At 60.2% G+C, this 24199-nt stretch overlaps 1 protein-coding gene across 43 annotated transcripts in view; it reads left to right on the top strand.

Moving 5' to 3' along the window:
• Positions 1-18678, top strand: part of ANK2 (ankyrin 2) — a 376998-nt gene extending 358320 nt beyond the window's left edge. For 29 of the 43 annotated variants that reach the window (XM_080676468.1, XM_080676469.1, XM_080676460.1 and 26 more), the window contains 7 exons: positions 8171-8438; positions 9675-9945; positions 11649-11741; positions 12155-12238; positions 12332-12496; positions 13557-13739; positions 16689-18678. In XM_080676468.1, coding sequence (XP_080532594.1) covers positions 8171-8438; positions 9675-9945; positions 11649-11741; positions 12155-12238; positions 12332-12496; positions 13557-13739; positions 16689-16703 — 1079 coding nt within the window. In that variant the 3' untranslated portion in view covers positions 16704-18678. Of the gene's footprint in view, positions 1-8170; positions 8439-9674; positions 9946-11648; positions 11742-12154; positions 12239-12331; positions 12497-13556; positions 13740-14623; positions 14716-16688 lie in introns of all 43 variants that reach the window. The other 14 variants (XM_080676479.1, XM_080676474.1, XM_080676475.1 and 11 more) reach the window with 3 other exon arrangements.
• The last annotated feature ends 5521 nt before the right edge of the window (positions 18679-24199 follow it).

Genomic DNA, 24199 nt, shown 5'->3' with positions numbered 1-24199 from the left:
CCTCCCTCTCCTCTCTGCCCCCTCTCCTCTCTGCCCCCTCTCTGCCCCCTCTCCTCTCTGCCCCCTCTCCTCTCTGCCCCCTCTCCTCTCTGCCCCCTCTCTGCCCCCTCTCCTCTCTGCCCCCTCTCCTCTCTGCCCCCTCTCCTCTCTGCCCCCTCTCTGCCTCCTCTCCTCTCTACCCTCCCTCTCCTCTCTGCCCCCTCTCATCTCTGCCCCCTCTCTGTCCCCCCTCTCCTCTCTGCCCCCACTCCTCTCTGCCCCCTCTCCTCTCTGCCCTCCCTCTCCTCTCTGCCCCCTCTCCTCTCTGCCCCCCTTCCTCTCTGCCCCCCTCTTCTCAGTCCTCCCTCTCCTCTCTGCACCCTATCCTCTCTGCCCCCTCTCCTCTCTGCCCCCTCTCCTCTCTGCCCCCCACTCCTCTCTGCCCCCTCTCCTCACTGCCCCCTCTCCTCTCTGCCCCCCACTCCTCTCTGCCCCCTCTCCTCTCTGCCCCCTCTCCTCTCTGCCCCCTCACCTCTCTGCCCCCTCTCCTCTCTGCCCCCCACTCCTCTCTGCCCCCTCTCCTCTCTGCCCCCCTCCTCTCTGCCCCCCCTCCTCTCTGCCCCCCTCTTCTCAGTCCTCCCTCTCCTCTCTGCCCCCTCTCCTCTCTGCCCCCTCTCCTCTCTGCCCTCCCTCTCCTCTCTGCCCCCGTCTCCTCTCAGCCCTTCCTCTCCTCTCTGCCCCCCTCTCCTCTCTGCCCTCCCTCTCCTCTCTGCCCCCCTCTCCTCTCTGCCCTCCCTCTCCTCTCTGCCCTCCCTCTCCTCTCTGCCCCCTCTCCTCACTGCCCCCTCTCTTCTTTGTCCTCCCTCTCCTCTCTGCCTCCTCTCCTCTCTGTCCTCCCTCTCCTCTCTGCCCCCTCTCCTCTCTGCCCCCTCTCCTCTCTGCCCTCCCTCTCCTCTCTGCCCCCGTCTCCTCTCAGCCCTTCCTCTCCTCTCTGCCCTCCCACTCCTCACTGTCCTCCCTCTCCTCTCTGCCCCCTCTCCTCTCTGCCCCCTCTATGTCCCCCCTCTCCTCTCTGCCCCCTCTCCTCTCTGCCCCCTCTCTGCCCTCCCTCTCCTCTCTGCCCCCTCTCCTCTTTGCCCCCTCTCTGTCCCCCCTCTCCTCTCTGCCCCCTCTCCTCTCTGCCCTCCCTCTCCTCTCTGCCCCCTCTCCTCTCTGCCCCCTCTCTGCCCCCTCTCCTCTCTGCCCCCTCTCCTCTCTGCCCCCTCTCCTCTCTGCCCCCTCTCTGCCCCCTCTCCTCTCTGCCCCCTCTCCTCTCTGCCCCCTCTCCTCTCTGCCCCCTCTCTGCCTCCTCTCCTCTCTACCCTCCCTCTCCTCTCTGCCCCCTCTCATCTCTGCCCCCTCTCTGTCCCCCCTCTCCTCTCTGCCCCCACTCCTCTCTGCCCCCTCTCCTCTCTGCCCTCCCTCTCCTCTCTGCCCCCTCTCCTCTCTGCCCCCCTTCCTCTCTGCCCCCCTCTTCTCAGTCCTCCCTCTCCTCTCTGCACCCTATCCTCTCTGCCCCCTCTCCTCTCTGCCCCCTCTCCTCTCTGCCCCCCACTCCTCTCTGCCCCCTCTCCTCACTGCCCCCTCTCCTCTCTGCCCCCCACTCCTCTCTGCCCCCTCTCCTCTCTGCCCCCTCTCCTCTCTGCCCCCTCACCTCTCTGCCCCCTCTCCTCTCTGCCCCCCACTCCTCTCTGCCCCCTCTCCTCTCTGCCCCCCTCCTCTCTGCCCCCCCTCCTCTCTGCCCCCCTCTTCTCAGTCCTCCCTCTCCTCTCTGCCCCCTCTCCTCTCTGCCCCCTCTCCTCTCTGCCCTCCCTCTCCTCTCTGCCCCCGTCTCCTCTCAGCCCTTCCTCTCCTCTCTGCCCCCCTCTCCTCTCTGCCCCCTCTCCTCACTGCCCCCTCTCTTCTTTGTCCTCCCTCTCCTCTCTGCCTCCTCTCCTCTCTGTCCTCCCTCTCCTCTCTGCCCCCTCTCCTCTCTGCCCCCTCTCCTCTCTGCCCTCCCTCTCCTCTCTGCCCCCGTCTCCTCTCAGCCCTTCCTCTCCTCTCTGCCCTCCCACTCCTCTCTGTCCTCCCTCTCCTCTCTGCCCCCTCTCCTCTCTGCCCCCTCTATGTCCCCCCTCTCCTCTCTGCCCCCTCTCCTCTCTGCCCCCTCTCTGCCCTCCCTCTCCTCTCTGCCCCCTCTCCTCTTTGCCCCCTCTCTGTCCCCCCTCTCCTCTCTGCCCCCTCTCCTCTCTGCCCTCCCTCTCCTCTCTGCCCCCTCTCCTCTCTGCCCCCTCTCTGCCCCCTCTCCTCTCTGCCCCCTCTCCTCTCTGCCCCCTCTCCTCTCTGCCCCCTCTCTGCCCCCTCTCCTCTCTGCCCCCTCTCCTCTCTGCCCCCTCTCCTCTCTGCCCCCTCTCTGCCTCCTCTCCTCTCTACCCTCCCTCTCCTCTCTGCCCCCTCTCATCTCTGCCCCCTCTCTGTCCCCCCTCTCCTCTCTGCCCCCACTCCTCTCTGCCCCCTCTCCTCTCTGCCCTCCCTCTCCTCTCTGCCCCCTCTCCTCTCTGCCCCCCTTCCTCTCTGCCCCCCTCTTCTCAGTCCTCCCTCTCCTCTCTGCACCCTATCCTCTCTGCCCCCTCTCCTCTCTGCCCCCTCTCCTCTCTGCCCCCCACTCCTCTCTGCCCCCTCTCCTCACTGCCCCCTCTCCTCTCTGCCCCCCACTCCTCTCTGCCCCCTCTCCTCTCTGCCCCCTCTCCTCTCTGCCCCCTCACCTCTCTGCCCCCTCTCCTCTCTGCCCCCCACTCCTCTCTGCCCCCTCTCCTCTCTGCCCCCCTCCTCTCTGCCCCCCCTCCTCTCTGCCCCCCTCTTCTCAGTCCTCCCTCTCCTCTCTGCCCCCTCTCCTCTCTGCCCCCTCTCCTCTCTGCCCTCCCTCTCCTCTCTGCCCCCGTCTCCTCTCAGCCCTTCCTCTCCTCTCTGCCCCCCTCTCCTCTCTGCCCTCCCTCTCCTCTCTGCCCCCCTCTCCTCTCTGCCCTCCCTCTCCTCTCTGCCCTCCCTCTCCTCTCTGCCCCCTCTCCTCACTGCCCCCTCTCTTCTTTGTCCTCCCTCTCCTCTCTGCCTCCTCTCCTCTCTGTCCTCCCTCTCCTCTCTGCCCCCTCTCCTCTCTGCCCCCTCTCCTCTCTGCCCTCCCTCTCCTCTCTGCCCCCGTCTCCTCTCAGCCCTTCCTCTCCTCTCTGCCCTCCCACTCCTCTCTGTCCTCCCTCTCCTCTCTGCCCCCTCTCCTCTCTGCCCCCCTCTCCTCTCTGCCCTCCCTCTCCTCTCTGCCCTACCCTCTCCTCTCTGCCCCCCTCTCCTCTCTGTCCTCCCTCTCCTCTCTGCCCCCTCTCTTCTTTGTCCTCCCTCTCCTCTCTGCCTCCTCTCCTCTCTGTCCTGCCTCTCCTCTCTGCCCTCCCTCTCCTCTCTGCCCCCTCTCCTCTCTGCCCCCTCTATGTCCCCCCTCTCCTCTCTGCCCCCACTCCTCTCTGCCCCCTCTCCTCTCTGCCCTCCCTCTCCTCTCTGCCCCCTCTCCTCTCTGCCCCCCTTCCTCTCTGCCCCCCTCTTCTCAGTCCTCCCTCTCCTCTCTGCACCCTATCCTCTCTGCCCCCTCTCCTCTCTGCCCCCTCTCCTCTCTGCCCCCCACTCCTCTCTGCCCCCTCTCCTCACTGCCCCCTCTCCTCTCTGCCCCCCACTCCTCTCTGCCCCCTCTCCTCTCTGCCCCCTCTCCTCTCTGCCCCCTCACCTCTCTGCCCCCTCTCCTCTCTGCCCCCCACTCCTCTCTGCCCCCTCTCCTCTCTGCCCCCCTCCTCTCTGCCCCCCCTCCTCTCTGCCCCCCTCTTCTCAGTCCTCCCTCTCCTCTCTGCCCCCTCTCCTCTCTGCCCCCTCTCCTCTCTGCCCTCCCTCTCCTCTCTGCCCCCGTCTCCTCTCAGCCCTTCCTCTCCTCTCTGCCCCCCTCTCCTCTCTGCCCTCCCTCTCCTCTCTGCCCCCCTCTCCTCTCTGCCCTCCCTCTCCTCTCTGCCCTCCCTCTCCTCTCTGCCCCCTCTCCTCACTGCCCCCTCTCTTCTTTGTCCTCCCTCTCCTCTCTGCCTCCTCTCCTCTCTGTCCTCCCTCTCCTCTCTGCCCCCTCTCCTCTCTGCCCCCTCTCCTCTCTGCCCTCCCTCTCCTCTCTGCCCCCGTCTCCTCTCAGCCCTTCCTCTCCTCTCTGCCCTCCCACTCCTCTCTGTCCTCCCTCTCCTCTCTGCCCCCTCTCCTCTCTGCCCCCTCTATGTCCCCCCTCTCCTCTCTGCCCCCTCTCCTCTCTGCCCCCTCTCTGCCCTCCCTCTCCTCTCTGTCCTCCCTCTCCTCTCTGCCCCCTCTCTTCTTTGTCCTCCCTCTCCTCTCTGCCTCCTCTCCTCTCTGTCCTGCCTCTCCTCTCTGCCCTCCCTCTCCTCTCTGCCCCCTCTCCTCTCTGCCCCCTCTATGTCCCCCCTCTCCTCTCTGCCCCCTCTCCTCTCTGCCCCCTCTCTGCCCTCCCTCTCCTCTCTGCCCCCTCTCCTCTCTGCCCCCTCTCTGTCCCCCCTCTCCTCTCTGCCCCCTCTCCTCTCTGCCCCCTCTCCTCTCTGCCCTCCCTCTCCTCTCTGCCCCCTCTCCTCTCTGCCCCCTCTCCTCTCTGCCCTCCTCTCCTCTCTGCCCCCTCTCCTCTCTGCCCCCTCTCTGCCCCCTCTCCTCTCTGCCCCCTCTCCTCTCTGCCCCCTCTCTGCCCCCTCTTCTCTCTGCCCTCCCTCTCCTCTCTGCCCCCTCTCCTCTCTGCCCCCTCTCTGTCCCCCCTCTCCTCTCTGCCCCCACTCCTCTCTGCCCCCTCTCCTCTCTGCCCTCCCTCTCCTCTCTGCCCCCTCTCCTCTCTGCCCCCCTCTTCTCAGTCCTCCCTCTCCTCTCTGCACCCTATCCTCTCTGCCCCCTCTCCTCTCTGACCCCTCTCCTCTCTGCCCCCCACTCCTCTCTGCCCCCTCTCCTCACTGCCCCCTCTCCTCTCTGCCCCCCACTCCTCTCTGCCCCCTCTCCTCTCTGCCCCCTCTCCTCTCTGCCCCCCACTCCTCTCTGCCCCCTCTCCTCTCTGCCCCCCCTCCTCTCTGCCCCCCCTCCTCTCTGCCCCCCTCTTCTCAGTCCTTCCTCTCCTCTCTGCCCCATCTCCTCTCTGCCCCCTCTCCTCTCTGCCCCCTCTCCTCTCTGCCCCCCACTCCTCTCTGCCCCCTCTCCTCTCTGCCCCCTCTCCTCTCTGCCCCCCACTCCTCTCTGCCCCCTCTCCTCTCTGTCCCCTCTCCTCTCTGCCCCCCACTTCTCTCTGCCCCCCCCACTCCTCTCTGCCCCCTCTCCTCTCTGCCCCCTCTCCTCTCTGTCCTCCCTCTCCTCTCTGCCCCCTCTCCTCTCTGCCCCCCACTCCTCTCTGCCCCCCTCTCCTCTCTGTCCTTCCTCTCCTCTCTGCCCCCTCTCCTCTCTGCCCCCCACTCCTCTCTGCCCCCTCTCCTCTCTGTCCCCTCTCCTCTCTGCCCCCCACTCCTCTCTGCCCCCCCTCTCCTCTCTGCCCCCTCTCCTCTCTGCCCCCTCTCCTCTCTGTCCCCTCTCCTCTCTGCCCCCCACTCCTCTCTGCCCCCCCTCTCCTCTCTGCCCCCTCTCCTCTCTGCCCCCCACTCCTCTCTGCCCCCTCTCCTCTCTGTCCCCTCTCCTCTCTGCCCCCCACTCCTCTCTGCCCCCCCACTCCTCTCTGCCCCCTCTCCTCTCTGCCCCCTCTCCTCTCTGTCCTCCCTCTCCTCTCTGCCCCCTCTCCTCTCTGTCCCCTCTCCTCTCTGCCCCCCACTCCTCTCTGCCCCCCTCTGCTCTCTGCCCCCTCTCCTCTCTGCCCCCCACTCCTCTCTGCCCCCTCTCCTCTCTGTCCCCTCTCCTCTCTGCGCCCCACTCCTCTCTGCCCCCCCACTCCTCTCTGCCCCCTCTCCTCTCTGTCCCCTCTCCTCTCTGTCCTCCCTCTCCTCTCTGCCCCCTCTCCTCTCTGCCCCCTCTCCTCTCTGCCCCCTCTCTTCTTTGTCCTCCCTCTCCTCTCTGCCTCCTCTCCTCTCTATCCTCCCTCTCCTCTCTGCCCCCTCTCCTCTCCGTCCTCCCTCTCCTCTCTGTCCTCCCTCTCCTCTCTGCCCCCGTCTCCTCTCTGCCCTTCCTCTCCTCTCTGCCCCCCTCTCCTCTCTGCCCCCCACTCCTCTCTGCCCCCCCACTCCTCTCTGCCCCCTCTCCTCTCTGTCCCCTCTCCTCTCTGCCCCCTCTCCTCTCTGCCCCCCACTCCTCTCTGTCCTCCCTCTCCTCTCTGCCCCCCTCTTCTCAGTCCTCCCTCTCCTCTCTGCACCCTATCCTCTCTGCCCCGCTCTCCTCTCTGCCCCCTCTCCTCTCTGCCCCCCACTCCTCTCTGCCCTCCCTCTCCTCTCTGCCCCCCTCTCCTCTCTCCCCCCCACTCCTCTCTGTCCTCCCTCTCCTCTCTGCCCCCCTCTCCTCTCTGCCCCACTCTCCTCTCTGCCCCCTCTCCTCTCTGCCCCCCACTCCTCTCTGCCCCCCTCTCCTCTCTGCCCCCTCTCTCTGCCCCCTCTCCTCTCTGTCTTACCTCTCTTCTCTTTCCTCCCTCTCTTCTCAGTCTCACAGCTTCTCTTCTCCTTCATGCTGCCAACATGGCTCCTTACTTATTCTGAGCTGAGAATCAGGCTTTGTATTTCTTAAAAAGAGTAGGAACAATCGGCCCAGCCAACATGACTTAGGGGTTGAGTGTTGAACTTTAAACCAGGAGTTCACGGTTCAATCCCGGTCAGGGCATATGTCCAGATTGCGGGCTCGATCACCAGTAGGGGGCTTGCAGGAGGCAGCCGATCCAGGATTCTCTCTCCTCATTGATGTTTCTCTCTCTCCCTCTCCCTTCCTTTCTGAGATCAATAAAAGTTTATTTTTGGGAAATAGGACCAAACACAAGCAGACACTCATGTTCCGTCACCCCATCTCCTGCCTGCATGACCTCAGGCCTGCCGGCCCCCGTTCTGGGTTTGGCTACCACCCTGGTCTTTTGTCCAGTTAAGAGTGTCACTCCTATAGGCACCCCGGCTCCCAGCCGGACGTGCCGCACTGTGCCTGTGTGATTGCTGTTTCTCCGCCCATCTTATAGGCGATCTCTTCACAAGAGCAAATGCCCCTGAATCTGCTCCCCGCTTGTCACCCCCAGTCACTCTCGGGGCGCCTCCAAACAGATGTGGCCGCCCGCGTGGCCTGTGCCTCATTGCTATGCGCGGTGAATCCTGTGGCTCGCGGTGCTTCTCCTGCTTCACCTTTAGTCACTTCTGATGCACAGAACCAACCCCTTCTTCCTAAAACGCGTTCTTCACCCCCTGTCCCTGTGCTCTGCTCCTGCTTTCCCTGCCTTTCCACAGGCATTCCTGCTCAGTTCTTTGGCAGCTCTCACATTGCAGGGGTTTCAGTGACGGTGAACATACCCCCGCCCCCCCCCCCCAACCCGGTTCAGGCTGCCCTCTGTCCCTGCGTGGCCAGTCCTCCCTTCTCAGCCCCATGGGTGTCTGTGCAGATGCGTTCCCAGGCCCCCTCTGGGCCTCTCCCCACTGCCTTCCCTCCGAGTCCTGTGAGCAAGGGCTTCTTGGCTCCTTCCTGGCTCTGTCAGGTGCTTAGTGAATAAGTGGGTGAGGGCCGTCACGCCTCTGCCTCAGCCTCCCAGAGCTCTCGTGTGAGCCTGGGTGTCCTGAGAGCCCCGAGCCTGGCAGGGGCCTTGTGCAGAGTGGGTCCACAAGTGGGCGCCCGAGCACTCGCAGCCCGGAGTGACCTGCAGAGCGTTCTGGCTGCTGCTGCTGCTCATGCTCACTCCTCACTCCCTCTGCTCCACGTCACCGCCAGCAGCTCATAGTTCCCGCCCTCCGTCTCCTCCCCTGGGCCCTTCCCTGTGGCCCAGCCTCTGCGTGGCCATGGACTCTCCCTGCCCAGGCCCCACAGGACCTGCACCTCAAAGGCAGGCAGAGTCTGGGTCAGCTTTGGCGCTGTGGACCCCCCCTCCAAGGACGGGCACGTGGGGTCACTCAGGAAGGCCTGTCCGACGTGGCTGGGTGTCACGGCGCTCCTGGCCCGCTGTCCTCCGCAGGGTTCTCGGTGCTGCAAGACGAGCTGCCCGCGCGGCACCAGCAGGCCCATGAGCACGCAGCGTCCAGAGAAGGCGAGGCCTGTGGTCACCCCCCCATCGTCTCTGACGAAGACCTCTCCGTCGGCTACTCCACGTTCCAGGATGGCACCTCCAGGACGGACGGGGACAGCCCCACTGGGGAGCGCCTCCCCCAGGAGCGGGTGCACGGGGTCCTGGCGGGGATAGGGACGCCCAAGGAGCTGGCTCCGGAGCCGCAGCAGCAGTGCTGGTGAGTGTCCTGGGAGCAGCGTGTGACCAGGGGCTGAGTGCAGGCGTCATCCTTCCTAACGACCCCGGCCAGGGCTGCAGAGAAGCAGCACAGCATGTGTGAGACCGTTGTGGCGTGGCGTGGGCACATCTGCCTGCTCTGTGTCTGGCCCGAGTCCGTGTTCACCTCTGCAGTTAGGATAATTACGTGCTCCTAATTCATGTCCTGGTGGAAGGTCGAGGGCACGCCTGGGAAAGCGTGGCTTACACTGGGATTCCTTCCGTGGGAGTGCATGGTGGCCCGGGGTGGCGGGCTGGTGGGGAGTTGGGGGGGCTCCCTGGTTCCCGCACAGCTGGGTGGCTGAGGCGGCAGCACAGACACTCATAGGAGGGAGGATGGCAGGCAAGGGCCGCAGAGCACGGCGTCATGGCCATGAAGGCCGGGGACGTGTCTAAAGGACATGAGCATCTGGAAGGAGAAAGCAGAGCAGGCTGGCCCCTCCGCAGGCCGAGACAGCGGCCCGGGCCCCACGTGGGCAATGGCGGTCTCTTCTCCGGAGGAGCCACTGTCCAGCAGGCATCGGGACGAGCACAAAGCAGGGGTGAGGAGGAGGCAGGAGAGGGGAGCGAGCCCAGGCCGGGCGCAGAGGCAGAGTACGCGGCACACATTTAAAAGGAGCCGAAAAAGCAGAGAACCTTCTCACTGGAAATGGAGACGACTGAGGTCACATCAGAGTCACGCCCCTCCAGGCAATAGAAAAAGCTTCCACGTCAACAGATCTTTCTGTCAAGTCGTAGTTTCCCAGAAGTAAGAACCTTTCTGCATTTATCATCCCGGTATCCATGTTCACATGGGGTGTATTAATTGCTTTTCACAAATTTTGCCAAATTTTGATTCTTGCTTCACAAGCCTTATTATCTACAGATCTCTGTAAGGGAGACCTTCTCGACTCTTCACTCTCACCTCCAGTTAGCAAAGGAAGGATAAATGATGGCGTCTGTGCTGGGAGGGATGAGGAGATGGTGACTCGTGTCAGCCTGCGTGTACCTTTAGAAAACATCTTTCCCAGCCATGCTGCATCCATGAGCTATCATTCTACACTGCCCATTACGGGGGGTTTTTATTCAAATTTCATTTCTAATGCACTAAACCTATTTGACCTTCATGACTATGAAGGCAGATCCATGTTTCCCTCTGAGGCCCTTGCCTCATCGGGCAGGGGGCACCTGCTTGCTGTAACCTGGCCTTCCCTTTCAGTGTGACAACCACGTGGACACCAGGGTCAGACACAGAAAAGGCCACGGCAGGCCCTGGCTCTCCCAGCAGGACCCCCGAGGAGCACAGGCCCCACCTGCCGCCCCCGCCGCCCTGGGAGCGGGCAGACTCGCCCCTTGTGCAGGAGCCTGAGGAGCCTGCGGAGCTCAGGGGGGCCGGCTCTCCAAGGAAGAACAGCCTAGTGATCGTGGAGTCGGCCGATGAGCAGCCACCGGCCTTCGAGAGCCTCGATGAAGACTCAGCATTTCAAAAGGTAAGGAGCCCTCTGCCCTTCCCGCCACGTGGACAGCCTCTCCTGGCTATTCACTGAGGCGGATGTTCTCACTGCAAAGCTACCAGGTGAGGGAGCCTGGACCATGTGCACCCTCCATCCTTTTTAAAGTCTGGGGTCCAGTGAGGAGAAACCATGACCTGGGTCCAATTCTCGCCCATTCACTATATGCCCACGTTTTATCACTGGAAACCCTTTTGCTGAGAAAAAAGAACCCCAGCCGAAACCACATCCCTGATGCGGCTTTTCACGTTTAGCGGCCTGGGACCCGCTGTGACAGGTGTGGGACAGACTGGGCCCGGGGTGTGGGTATAGGGATGGCTTGGCAAAGGGGCTTCCCACCCAAATGCATTGCTGCTGCCAGATGTCAGCTGCATCCCTTCCCCTCAGAGTGGGGAGTGGAGACCTGTAGGAATTCACTTAAACCATTTATTCCCCACGTGAGGTCTGAATGGCTCCTATCCCTCACTACTCCCTGGAGGTCCCTCCCCACAGAATCCTGAACTTGGGGGGCCGAGGGAGAAGCTGCATTTTCAGCAACTCCAGGCGTTCTCCTACACAAAGTGTGAATCTCTTTGAGTTTAACTTAATTTAATGCAAATTAAATTAGGTGTTATTTCTCCTTTTAGAATTCAAAAAAATTCTATATGTCCAAGTGTTTTTAAAGCATCCATGCCTGTCTTAGTGGGAAAGAATGAGTTAGAAAAAAGAATTAAAACTTTTTTGGGAAAAGGTAATAATTCAACATGTCTTTGAGCTGAAGAGCTGCATTTATTGGTTTATTTTACTACTAGAGGCCTGGTGCATGACATTCATGCACTGGCAGGGGGGTTTGTGCTCTCTCGCATTCCAGGACCCTCGGGGGTCCTTAGCGCTGCTTTGGAGGCAGGAAAGGCTCCTGCCACCTCCACTGAGCTCGCCAGCCGTGAGCCCGGCTTCTGGCTAAGAAGCACTTCCCCTGTGGGAGAGCACTGACCACCAGGTGGCAGCTCCTACGTTGAGCATCTGCTCCCTGGTGGTCAGTGCGCATCATAGCAACCGGTCATTCCACCGGTCAACTTGCATATTAGCCAACTTGCATATGTTGAGGACATGTAGCTGTTTTCTTTCTCCTTGAGAAACATTCCACAGGGAGAGATTTGGCGTGTGGCTCCCAGGACGTATGTTGTAACCTGAGGCCATGTCTGGCTCCGTCCTGGCTGGACTCTGCAAGTGAGTGTGGCACCCCAGGCCCCAGCAGGCACATCCCTGCCTGGACGAGGCACAGGGAACCTGGTCCATGGGAGCATCTGCACCAGCAGCAGACATGGCGAGACCACAGGGCAGTCATTCCAGCCGCAGCCTGAGAGCCGGGGGGGGGGGGGGGGGGCATGGGGAGGGGAAAGGGGGGGTCTGTGCCCACACCTGTTTTAGCAGGAGCGAGAATCCTGGCCGGGTGAGAAGCACTGGTTTCACCGCAGGTCCTGGCCCAGGGACTCGGTCACACTGGATGCCAGGGTTTCTTTTCGCTCGCTACACAAGAAACCGTGTTCTCTGTGAAGCCTGAGCTTCATGCCCAGGTGTCTGTGCCCTTTGGCTCAGCCCCAGAGCACAGTGAACAAAACCTCCAGGAACACGCGTGAGCTCATGCCAGGCCCGTGGCAAAGGCGTCCCCTGGGGCAATAACACCTACCTCCCACTTGCAGGAGCTCATGGCCGAGCTGGGTGGGCTGGAAGCCAGCTCTGATGAGGAGGCACTGGTCACCACCAGGGTTGTCCGCCGGCGGGTGATCATTCAGGTACCAGCTGCTCAGGCCGCACGTCTGGGACAGTGACCACACACGGCCGCCCAGAGCAGCGGGCTACATGTGCTGGGCGGCCTCGGGAGCAGCCACATGACAGTTCCGAGTGTTGTTGCCGAGGAATGCAAGTGGCTGCTCCCGAGGCAACAGCGGGGACGCTGTGACGTCTGTAGCCCACCCTCCTCGCCTGCGTGCCGTCTCTGTCCATGTGTCTGCATGTTGAGCTGACCTTGGTCGGAGCTCCCTGAGCATGGGGTCACCTACTTTTCTCTCTGCAAACCTCTGTGTCGGGGCCTGGCCCTGTGGTAACGCTTCTCTGCCTCAGCTAACTGTCTAACATGCGTGCCCTCTGGCCTGGGAGCCGGTGGTCCCCTGCCAGGGCCACCGCTGATATGGGCCTGTCTCTGCAGGGAGACGACATGCCTGACTTGCCCCCAGAAACGGTCACGGAGGAGACCTACGTGGATGAGCACGGGCACACAGTGGTGAAGAAGGTATGTCCCCGTGTCCTCAGGCGACATCCTGCCCACGGTCCTCAGGCCCGTCCTGTTGCTCAAGGACAAGACACAGGGTGCCGTCCCTTCCAGGTCACCAGGAAAGTCATCCGGCGGTTTGTGTCCTCGGACGGCACCGAGCAGGAGGAGGTCACTGTGCAAGGGCCGCCCCAGGAGCCCGTCCGCATCGAGGACGGGGACGGCTACTCTAAGGTCATAAAGCGTGTGGTGCTGAGGAGCAACACTGAGCAGTCGGAGGTGAGGCCACCGAGGCTGAGGCTGACGGCCAACCACGTTGGGAAGTGTGGGCATGTGGTGTGGACTTGTGGGTGTGTGACTTGGAGAGTAATGTGGGTGTATGACATGGATGTATGGCGTGGAGAGTAATGTGGATGTATGAAGTGGGTGTGTGGCGTGGCATGTGACAGATCTATGACATGGGCATGTCACACGGAGTGTGACACAGATGTATGACGTGGAGTGTGACACAGATGTATGACATGGAGTGTGACACAGATGTATGACGTGGAGTGTGACACAGATGTATGACGTGGGGTGTGACGTGGGGTGCGAGTGGGACCTGGCCAAGGGGATGGCTCCTCACGCAGGCCTTGGCGGCACTCACTCTCCTCCACGGTGAGCCAGAGCTTCAAGCAGTCGCCAGGGCATGTGTGCCTACATGCACTGCCTTGCTCCTCTTGCCCTGTGCCCTGTTCGGTCCATAGCAGCCACAGCAGGACCACAGCAGGCCCGCAGGGCTGGCTTGTTTGCTGGGGGCAGTGTGCAGAGAGGCCTGTGTGCGGTGCCCACAGCAGACACTGCGTCTCTGAGCCCAGCCAGGACCTGGACAGCCCGCCTGCCCTCAAAGGGGCCCCTTCTCTCTGACACACCTGTGCCGTCCTGCTCTGCTTCCTCCACACGCTCCCCCTCTGTCGAGATGCATGGGAGGTGCTCTGGAGTTGGGCCTGCAGCTCCTGGCATCCCAGAGCATTCCTCCTGGGCCGCTTGACTGCCAGGATGCAGAGCCACCATGTCCACGGGGGCAGAGCCGGCACGGGGGGTGGGTCCCCACTGCACGTCTCACTGGGCTCCTGACAGGTCTCTGAGGGACTCACTAGGTGTTAGATGGCTGAGGATGCAGAGCCATTGCATTCACCATCAATGGTTACGGGATTTATTCCTAGCTGCTTCTCGCCAAAGTTCCGTTTTCCGGAGTCCTATGGAAATTCTGCAGCCTTTGTGGGTTAGTTTCGTCGTAGACAAACGCCCTGCTGTTACCTTGGTGTCAGAAACTGCATTTGGGTCCCTTGCCCGTTAGGTGGCCGTGTCCGAGCCCAGCGCCCTGTGCGAGGCCTCGCAGTTCCAGGCGGAGCCCGTGGAGGGCCGCCGAGTCAGCAAAGTCGTCAAAACAACAGTGGTGCGTGGAGAGAGGATGGAGAAGCATCTGGGGGACCCCCGTGTCGCCCCTGACCTTCCCTCGGCCAAAGACGACTTCGAGCAGGTACAGGAGCAGCCCCCCCGTGGCCGTGGCCGTGCCTTGAGTGTGTCTGAAAAGAAAGGGCTTGTCCGTGTGTCCTTGCTCGTATGTCCTCTCGGGCACAGGACAGGCCCAGAGAGCACAGCCCTGATTCTGGCCTGTGCAGTGAAGGTCTCCGCAGCCTCGGGGACTCGTCCACTACCTTCAGAGCTTTTCACAGCCTGATGATGGGTCACACCACTGAGTCAGCATCCGTCTCCTGAGCTCGTGGGCTACACAGACATGACGTGTCCCTTATACCCGTCAGTGACATGTTCTCCACACCCATCAGTGACGTGCCCTCCCCCATGCCCGTCAGTGACGTGCCCTCCCCCGCGCCCGTCAGTGATGTGCACGCGTTGAATGTGACGTGGCCTCATGCTTGCAGTGTGCCTGGAGACTGCCTGGAAGGGCCAGGGCAGGGAGGCCAGCCTCTTCAAACGCTGTACTTCCCATATGACAGCCCGTGACCTGGGTGCTCGGTGGTCACTGTGTCCTTAGTCTCCACTATGGAGGGAAGGAGTGGGGAGGAGAGGAGAGGGGAGAGGTGGGGTAAGATGGGGAGGGGAGGGGTAAGGTGAGGAAGGGTAAGGTGGGGAGGGGAGGGGTGAGGAGGGGCGGAATGAGGAGGGGAGGGGTGAGGAGAGCAGGCAGCTAGGCCGCAGCAGAATGCTGGTGAAGCCTTTGTGAAGGAAGGTGGTGAAGCTCCCGCATGGGGGGCGGGGGGTTAAGTGTAACTTGTGCTCATCTGCTCCTGAGAGTGTTTCATTTCCCTGAAGTTCCACGTGTCTCTGTTCCACGGGCTGCTGACTGCAGGGAGCCTCGGTGCTCCAGTCCGTGTGGGCGACGTCTCCATGTCTCCCCCTCAGGCTCTGAGCTACACAGGCAGTCACGAGCAAGTCCACGCTCCCAGCCTAGTAGAGGAGGAAGTCCTGAGAGAGGACGGATCAGTCGTTAAAAGGTTTGGGTTAGCACGGGGTGCTGCCTGCCAACTAACCCTTTTTCAACTTAAGAAAACAAAAACGGGGCTCCACCCCCCAAAGCCTCCCGGGTCAGGGAGTCAGTGGGGACACCAGGTGTGAGGGCAGTGGAAGCCTGGCCCCACGCCACCCCTGCTCCGTCGAGGCCAGCAGGGGGTGTCCCCGTGCCGACAGGTCGGGGGCATGGGAGAGCCTGGCAGTGGCTTGTAGGCTGCTTGCTGTGACGCTGCCTGCAGCTCGGTCTCAGTCATCGCCCCGTAACAAGCACGTGCTGTGTGTGAAGCTGGTCCCTGGTTCTGCATGCGGTGCCCTGGCCTGAGTGCCTGGCGATGCTGAAGCAGGCGCCTCAGCTCGGAAGTGTGAGCAGCCGTGTGTGCCCATGTGTGCCATGTGCGCCTGTGGACAGGCCTCACTGCGCGGCACGCGTGTGGCGTCCTCACGACTTGCCTTGGGCTCTGCCCACGCCTCCACGCAGCCCTGTGAGCATTGATCACGTGGCCTCGGTTCGCAGCACAAAGTCACTGTGGGCACAAGTCCTGCTGTGCGTCTCCCTTCACAGCACAGAAGAGGAATGCTGTCATTTAGGGGCAAACGTGACAGCTAGTGAGGTGAAGGGCTCTGTTGGGTTCTCCTTCAAGCACATGAAAAGCAGCTGCAGGGAGAGCTGATGCGTGTGATGCTCACACAGCTCACGGTGCCCCTGCAACACAGAGGACGCCCCTATGTCCGCACTCTCGGTGCTTATGGGCCATCCAGAGGAGCCCGTAGCACACAGCCTGCTTCATGAGGGCCCCCCTGGGCTTGGGTTCCAGACCAGCTCCTCCTAAGTCCTCGCTGCAGCTTGTGGGTCCACCAGGATGCCGACAGCCTGTCGGACCTGGGTCCTGACTCAGTTGTGTGCGTTCACTTCATCCAGATGCCCCCCTTGGCCCCGGGACACACAGGTGAATCCGTCTCCCACCAGGGGACACGCACGAGGTCATAGCACCTTCATCCCAGGTGCCGCACCAACCTCCAGGGAACAGCCTGTGATGGACACTCGTCCCCAGCACCAAAGCCACAACGGCCTCTGCAAGCTCCTGGCAGAAAGAGTCAGATAGTTGCCTTTTTGGAGAAAAAGAAATGCAGGTGCTGAATAGTCAGGGGATCGTGTGGTCTCCACCTTTGGGACCTGATGCGGCCTTTTTATCAGGGACCAATCGAAGGTACTCGCAGATGCAAACCGCTCCTGTCATGTTGGAGGAGGGGGCGGCGAGAGGCCCAGGGAGCCCCAAGCTCCAGGTGGTCTTAGCAGACGCATCGAGGTGTCAGGCAGGTGCTGAGAACGTAGCAGAGGGCACTGGACACTGGGAATCTGTAAGACAGTGCTGGTGACGCCCACCAACCAGCCACCCCACACAGTCCCTGTGAGGCCTGTGAGCAGGGCGTACCCGCCTCTAGGCGCGGGGCCTTGGACCTGGCCCCGCCGGACCTTCCTGTATGGTTTTATTTGGAGCATTGCTTAAATTCTCTGAGACCCAGTTTCCTAATTTGTCACTGTAATAATAGCACCTGGCACATGAAACACGCTCAGACACACTGTGGGGTGCAGACGTACATTTATTTACACATAGACCGTGAGGCCTGGCACATGAAACAACGCTCCAGGCATATGCTATGGGGTGCAGACATGCATTTACATGTAGACGGTAAGGCCTGAGACGGAACTGGTCACGACGGCATAGTTTTCACTCTCGGAGTCGGGACAAGAATAGCAGCCACCGCAGCAGCACATCACAGCCCCTGTTAGGTTAGGCCCGAAGCTAAGGAGCTTTAAATGCATTTAACGTCGTTTTTCCAGGCCTGTCTACGTGGGGTCACTCTCGGGATGAGCCTCACCCCTGAGCCAGTGCGGAGTGATGGGCGGTGGGTCCGCAGAGCAGTGGGGCCTAACCCTGTGTTGTCTGCCTCCCAGGACGACGCTCCATAAGGCCCGCACGCAGAAGCGGGCCGTGGTGAGGGACCGGCATGGGAAGCGCGTGCACCTGGATTCCCTGGAGGATGTGCCCGAGGCCCTGCAGCAGGATGACCTCCAGCGCGACCTCCAGCAGCTCCTGCGGCACTTCTGCAGGGACGACCTGGAGCGGGAGGCCCAGTGAGACCCCGCGCTCACACCAGACCCCTCAGCCCACGGCTCCGTTTGTCAGAGCACCTGCCTGCTGTGCCCCCACATCTCCACGCTGAGCACACGCTGCCCTGGTTAGTGTCCCCCTTAACTGTAAGCTACTTTGTGACCAAAGAGAGCCTCCTTCCCCCGGTGCTGGGTCCCGACTTCCTGGCATCCGGGCTGCCTTGGGAACTGGCGCTCGTTGTCCTCCGCTTCGCCTAGCTCCACGGGAGCCTTCGACCCTGGGCTCCCGCAGACTTTCCCGTGACGGCAGGCGACAGGCGTCCTGCAAGGGCGTCTGGGTACACTGTACATAGAAAACGCTCAGATGAGCACACGTTAGGTGAGAGCCACTGCCTGGCGTCACCCATGGGCACCGGGGATCCAGGGGCCCTAGAAATGGCTGGACACGGCAAGTTAAGGGGTTGCAGACACAACCGAAGGATAACACGCCCGCTGCAGGAGAGGCACTTCTGACCACCCGTCCTGACTCCAGCGCAGCCATTGCCTGGGAGCCACCCCAGGCCCGCGGCCCCCAGGGCAGGCAGGGAGCCGGGCATCCAGGTGCTAGCAGCTGCCCGGGGCCTTCTAGCGTCTTCAGGTCTTTGATTTCGGACACGTTGGCAGGGTATCGACAAGCTGTAACAGCTGTGGTCTCCAGATCTCATTGCTGCTTAGCCAACCGCGCTGTCTTACCCGTGGCCCCTCCTCCGGCCGCGGCTCTGTAGATACGACATTGGGAACAGGATCTGCCCAGACACACACGATCAGACTCCTCGCCGTGGAGGAGTGGCTCCCCCTCCTCTTTCTCCAGGTTCCCTATCCACTGACACCTGCATGCAGCATCTGAAACCCTTCCCAGTCGGACCCTCTTCCAGGGGAGGTGACCGTTCCATTTCCCTCCCCCAGAGCCAGCTTGTCTCACTCTTCAGCGAGGGCTGTGGGCTGGCAAGAGAGAGGGAGACATCCTTACCAGTTCTGATTTGGTTAAAAGGTTGCGTTTATTTATTTGAAATCCAAACTCCCTTGGGAACCAGGGGGTGCATGTGTGTGCCTCCCTGGGTGTGCGTTTCAGAGGGCGGGCTGCACCCTGGCAACCCCTGCCCCATCGTCATCCCCTCGCGTATTGCAAGTATATTCCTATATACAGACACATCTCTGGATCAGTTATTTATTAAAGAAAAGTATATCCCACGGAGATGACGTTTAAAACCAACCCGGGCTCTGTCCTCACGGATGGAGCCCTTCCCTACTCCAGCTGGCCTTCTCCTGTCGTGCAGAAGTGAGCCACTGCTCCCAAGGTCACGACAAGGACACACAGTCCACTGCGTTGTTTAGGGAGCATCCCCACCAGGGGTTTCCTGGGTAGGAGTGTCACGAGCCAGGCCCAACCCCAGTGCCAGCACGTAGGGCCTCCAGGCAGGAAGGAAGCATTGCTCTGTGGCAGCCGAAACGCGGGAGGCCCGCGGCGAGATGTGGAGACACGGCCGCCTTCAGACCCTCACTGAGCGGAGGAAGCATTTCTGTTGTGTGACTTGCAGTGCAGGTGGCGTCTGTGGCAGCATCACAGTCCTTCACCTTTGTTTTGAATTTTGCTGTGTGATCAGAAACCTTGAATACTGTGAGAAGAAGTGACTTTTCAGTTGACGAATCAGCATCTTGTTCCCATGGTGATAACCCTAATTGAATATATCTCTGAGGGCATGTATCCGTTAATGGGGAAAGTACCACACTAACCACACATAGCTGCAAACCGTGTACAATGGCTGATTAACCTAAATAAAACGTACAAGTGTCAGCGGGCTGCAGTGCTTGGTGTCTTCACCCTGAGCTCTGGCTTCAGGAGAGAAGCCGCGACCTGTGAGGCAGATGAGGGAGCATCAGAGAGGCAGGGAGAGGGAGAGAGAAACATCAATGAGAGAATCATCGGCTGCCTCCTGCACGCCCCACATTGAGGATCGAGCCCACAACCCTGGCACGTGCCCCGACCGGGAGTGGAACCCAGACAACCTGGTTCCTGTGCAGACGCTCAACCTCTGAGCCCCGCGGGCTGACTTTGCTGCTGTTTTACCTCACAGCTGCCTGTGTCATTGCCTGCAGCAGCTAAGCCCAGGAACTGGGCCCCTGCCCTGAGGCTCTGTGGGTGTTGTTATACAAAAGGAGAAAACCAAGGGTTTCTCTTGGGGATCCCTGGTGACTGAGAAATTGGAATTGGGGTCGAGGGGTTGCAGGTGGGTCAGCTCTGTCCTGAGGCCCTGGCTCTCAGGACACACCTCCATGTGCCTCCCAGTTTATTTCTCCATCTTTCAAGTCTGGCTACAAACAAAGAACCTAGAAACTTAAAGTATTAGAAACTGCGGGATATGGCAAAGCAGAGGTCACAGGAAACCCCGGCTTCGAGCCAGGGCCCTGATTCTCGGCCAGATGGCCAGACGGCCAGATAGGAAGTGTGTGTGGAGTGTCCGGCGAGCGAGCAAGCGGTTGCTGTTTGGGATGAACACAAACCTGCAAGAACCGACTTACTAATCGGAGGAGAAAACATGAAAGCTCCACGGCTGCCTGTGGGTGGTGGCCCTGGGGAACCAGGCGTGGGGGAGGCAGCGGCGCCCTGTGTGGACCGTGTGGTCCTGGGATGTGTGTCTGTCTGCCCGGCTCTGGCAGGGAGCCAGGACCTGGAGTTTCTGAGCCCTCCGGGCAGCAGGCTGCAGGCCCCGGAAGGGAAATGTGTCTCCTTATCCCTGACCAGCCCCTCCCTCCGCACCTGGTCTCTGGGAGGCACCTGAGGAGGGGCCTGGGCAGGAGATCCTTTCCCACCCCTGACCTGGGGGAGAGGGGCAGGGGCCAGGGGGATCCGTCCTCAGCGCCCAGTGGGCTCATCGGTCCTGCCTGTGGGGTATAGCCCAGAAGGGAGGGTGCGAGAGCTCAGAGAGGGACGCAGGGGCACGGGAGCCCGCCCTTCCCACCTGCCTGTTCCTGCGTGACGCCTTTCACGGTGCATGTGATGTGGGAAGTTACATGTTTCAGTTCTGTGAGGGGTTCTAACAAATTCCTGGAACCCACGGAGCAGGCTGCAGGGACCTGACTCATGCCAGGTGGGCAGCACAGGCTTGGGACTGGTGTCCGAGGGTGGCTGTCGGGGCGAGCCCCGCACCTGGGAGCCTGAGCTGATCGGAGGAAACCCAGCTGGTGGTGGGGACACACACACACTGAGATAGGGGCCAAACTCCTTCAGGGCGATCATCAGGGAGGAAGCAGTTCTAAGAAGATGTGACCTAATTGTATGTAAGTAAGCGTAGAAATCGGAATAAAAGATGATTTTGTTTAAATGGGAATTAATGAAAACTAGCACAGAAGTGAGAGTAAAGGTACCCCCCACCTGTGACGGTTAATTCTGTGTGTCAGTCTGGCTGGGCCCAGGGACACCCCGCTGAGGGGGGACCCCACCATAGGGCAGGTGTGGGGGAGGGCGCCGCCCACTCAGGCGCAAGCCTGAACAAGACGCCCCTCTTCTCCTGCCTGTGGACGTGGACGTCGGAGGCCTCCCAGGGGACAAGGTGGGGCTTCTGGGTCTCCGTGACCCTATGAAATGTGGGGTTTGGGAGCAGATTCTGCCTGTAGGTTTTTGCCTCACAAAGTTTGAAGAATAAACTTGTTAGTAAAAGGGTGGATATTTATTGGAAGCAAATACAAATGCCCACATGGGGAGGGGCTCCCAAGGGGGTCACCCACGGAGCCCCTTGGAGGCTTTAAAGGCAGAAGTTCTTGGTCCACGCTCCCCTTCCCACTTTATGGCCCCAGCTGTCCCAGTGGGTCATGCTTGTGCAGGCTGTCAGCTTTAAAGTCCACATCCTGCCTGGTGTCCCCCCTCTCTCCTTTATCTTGTGCCTCCCCCGTTCTCTGGGAGAGTGTCTCCCTCCCCCGTGCCCTCCCCCCTCCTCTGGGAGAGTGTCTCCCTCCCCCGTGCCCTCCCCCCTCCTCTGGGAGAGTGTCTCCCTCCCCCGTGCCCTCCCCCCTCCTCTGGGAGAGTGTCTCCCTCCCCCGTGCCCTCCCCCCTCCTCTGGGAGAGTGTCTCCCTCCCCCGTGCCCTCCCCCCTCCTCTGGGAGAGTGTCTCCCTCCCCCGTGCCCTCCCCCCTCCTCTGGGAGAGTGTCTCCCTCCCCCGTGCCCTCCCCCCTCCTCTGGGAGAGTGTCTCCCTCCCCCGTGCCCTCCCCCCTCCTCTGGGAGAGTGTGAGAAGCATTTTGGCAGCTTGGAGCTGTTTCTGCCTTCACACATGCATTCTATCCCATGGACGCCCCTTATTCCCTACAACGGCCTGTCCTGTTGCTAAAATTCCTTCATGGGAACCCCTCCCTCACGCGAACCTGCTCCCATCTGCCCTCGTTCTTCCCGGGCACTCACTGATGGCAGCAGCCATAGCCTGGGGCTGGGAGGTTGTGACCTCACCCAGACTCACCCCCAGGGGCCGGGGTGCTGCGCAGGTGGCTAGGAAGCTTCAATAAACAGGAATTCCAAAGTCTCAGGGCTGCCCCGGGCCCAGGAGAACAGACACGTTCCCAACGTTTTTTCCAGGAAGCAAAAGGACAAAATGCACCCAAAATATTTAAAATGACAATTAAAACTGAGACTAGTACCACTAAGGAATAGCCAGGCAAAATCACAAAACAACAGTGGGGTTCGGCACATGTTTTAAAAGATATTTTTATTGATTTTTGAAGGAAGCGGAAGGGACATGAACATCGACCAGCTGCCCTACCCCCCACCCCCAATGGGGAATCGAACCAGCTGCATTTGGTGCCGGGACAAAGCCCAGCCCGTGCGCCTCCGGCCAGGGCGCACACATAAGACACACAGCCACGCCCTGTTGCTGGCTGCTGTCACGCTCCACGCTGCAGCCAGGGGCAGGTGCACAGGGTTCCCACTGGCCGCCAAGAGGCTTTTGGGAAAATGTCTCTCTGAAATGGATGCCCTTTTATTTAAAAAAGCACATGGAATCACTGTCCTCAAAATCCTTGAACCTCCACAGCCTTCTGCATGGGGGGCAGGGGGGCTTCCCGGCGGGGGGGGGAACCCCTGCTTGAGGGCACAGGTCTGCGGTCCTGCCTCCTCGCTCTCTGAGAGGCACTGTCCACACCCCGACTGCAAAGATGCTGGAGGCTTTCCAGCTCCATGGAGACCAGAGTCGCTAGAGCCTGCTCTGGCCCTGATGTCCCCTCTGTCTCCATCTTCCCAGACAGATCCCAGGCCCCGCCCTGCAAAAGTGGAGAGGTGTCGGGCAGCTGTGGGGAGGGCGGGGAGCAGGGGCCGGGGGTGGGGGTAGGGAGGGTGTGGGGCTGGTGGGTGTGGGGCTGGCGGGCGTGGGGAGGGGGCCTGAGGGTGGGGGTGGGGAGGGTGTGGGGCTGGCAGGCGTGGGGAAGGGGGCAGGAGGTGGGGGTGGCGAGGGGGGCAGGCGGGCGTGGGGGTTCAGCAGTAGCCCATCTTTGGATACGAGATGGCCAAGATATTTGACTTGAGGTAAGCACAACTGAAGCATGTCCTTGGAGACGTCTGTCCCGTTATGGCTAGCTGCTGCAGGAGGTGGAGTGTGTCCCTTTGAGAGTCTAGTAATGTCCTAGAGCATACAAGACATCATCCACATTCTGGATTAGAGTGGAATCTCTAGGAACTTTCACATCATTTCGATCAGCTTCTAATCTCTGGGAGAAATAGGCGGGACTTCCTGCATGTCCCTGGGGCATCACAGTCCAAGTGAATTGTCCATCTTCCCAGGTGAAGGCAGAGATACTGACTGTCCTCTCCTGGAATGCTGCAAAAGGCTCTTCGTTAATCTATTCCTGAGCCCTGGCTGGTTCGCTCAGTGAATAGAGCATCGGCCTGCCACCTGAAAGGTCCCAGGTTCAATTCCAGTTGAGGGCATGTGTGCCGCCGCATGGGCACAGCCAAGGGGAACCTGAGAAGGGGCGGTGAAGGATTAGAAAAGACAGACAAGAGAAGAAAGCTGGGTCTCGGTGGGACGCTGCCCTCTCTCGTGGAGAGACAGCGCCACGGACTACAAGCCGTGTCTTTCTTTTATAGCAGATGCCACGAGGCAAAGTAAGGGTGTGGTCAAGATGTTTACAATGTTCTTGTGGGTTTCGATCTTACTCAATTACATGCACCTGAACTCTATCAAGCCCACATCACTCAGGCACTTGGGGCCACGTGTTTGGACCATAGGTTCAAGCTTACAGCTCCAGCTGTTGGCTATCATGGTGCTGGGAGGCTCTGCCCTCCAGGCTGGGACTTGCATGTGGCCATGAGAGGACTGTGCCCTCTCATTAATCTGAGGCTTGAACCTGTCCAAACACTGGAGCCGAGTCCCACATATCTCCCTTCCCTTTTGTTTTTAAACACGCCTATTTACATTATCAAAAAACTCTAAACAAATTTTTCAGCATAATCAAAACATCAAAACAAACTTCTGGCTATTAACAAAACCATAAACACAGCAATGTTAATACAGCAACAAGAGAGAATGAAAGTCTAGCTTTTAAACAATAACAAAGCAATGTCAATGCAAAACCAAACTACAGAACTAATGTTTTCAGAACTATTTCTTCAAAGTAAAAGTTCCTTTTGCTGCTGAAGTATATCTTACTCAGAGTCCTCAGATTGGGCTGTGCAAGACTTTAAGAGAGTAACTGCCACTCCGATTTTCTACCATCTGCTTGGCCTCAGTCGTCATTTTCTTCAGCTGACTCCACGTTGGCACCTTGGTCCCTTGCGTAGTAAGATGCCGCTGATGCAAAGATATCATCGATGCAGGCTGGTCCCTGGATCAGGCTGCTTGGACGGTTGACCTTGGGACTGAGTCGGCACCAGTCCCATTCAAATCAGTCCGTCCTCACTGGTGGAAGTCCGGTCCCTTCCTCAGCTCCTTTCTCTAGCCGCTGCTGCATGGAAACGAGCAGCCCTTGTCCTGCAGTACCGAAAACTGGCAGCTCACCAGCCCCAAAGTCCCAGGGAGCCATCAGGTTGCACAAGAAAGAAATAACCAAAGCCCAGAACAATGCGACTACCACAAGAGCTTACACTCCAGGTCAGAAATAAAAGTCACTTCTTCAAACAACATCAACCACAGCCATTTTTTTGTTGTACAGTAACTTAACAAAACCTAAGAGATTTCTACCCAATTTTCTACCTCCTATTTCTTTATCTTCTATCCTATAATTTCTATCTTATTTTCTGTCTTACCTATCTTTAGCTTAACAAAACCTAAGAGATCTTATTTTCTACTTTATTTTATTCTCTACCTATTTCTACCTTCTATTTCTACCACTTA

The sequence above is a fragment of the Plecotus auritus genome (assembly GCF_963455305.1).
Source record: "Plecotus auritus genome assembly, chromosome: 6".
Classification (NCBI taxonomy): Eukaryota; Metazoa; Chordata; class Mammalia; order Chiroptera; family Vespertilionidae; genus Plecotus; species Plecotus auritus.
The sequence above is the reverse complement of the archived record's forward strand: the minus strand, read 5'-3'. Positions and strand labels throughout refer to the sequence as shown.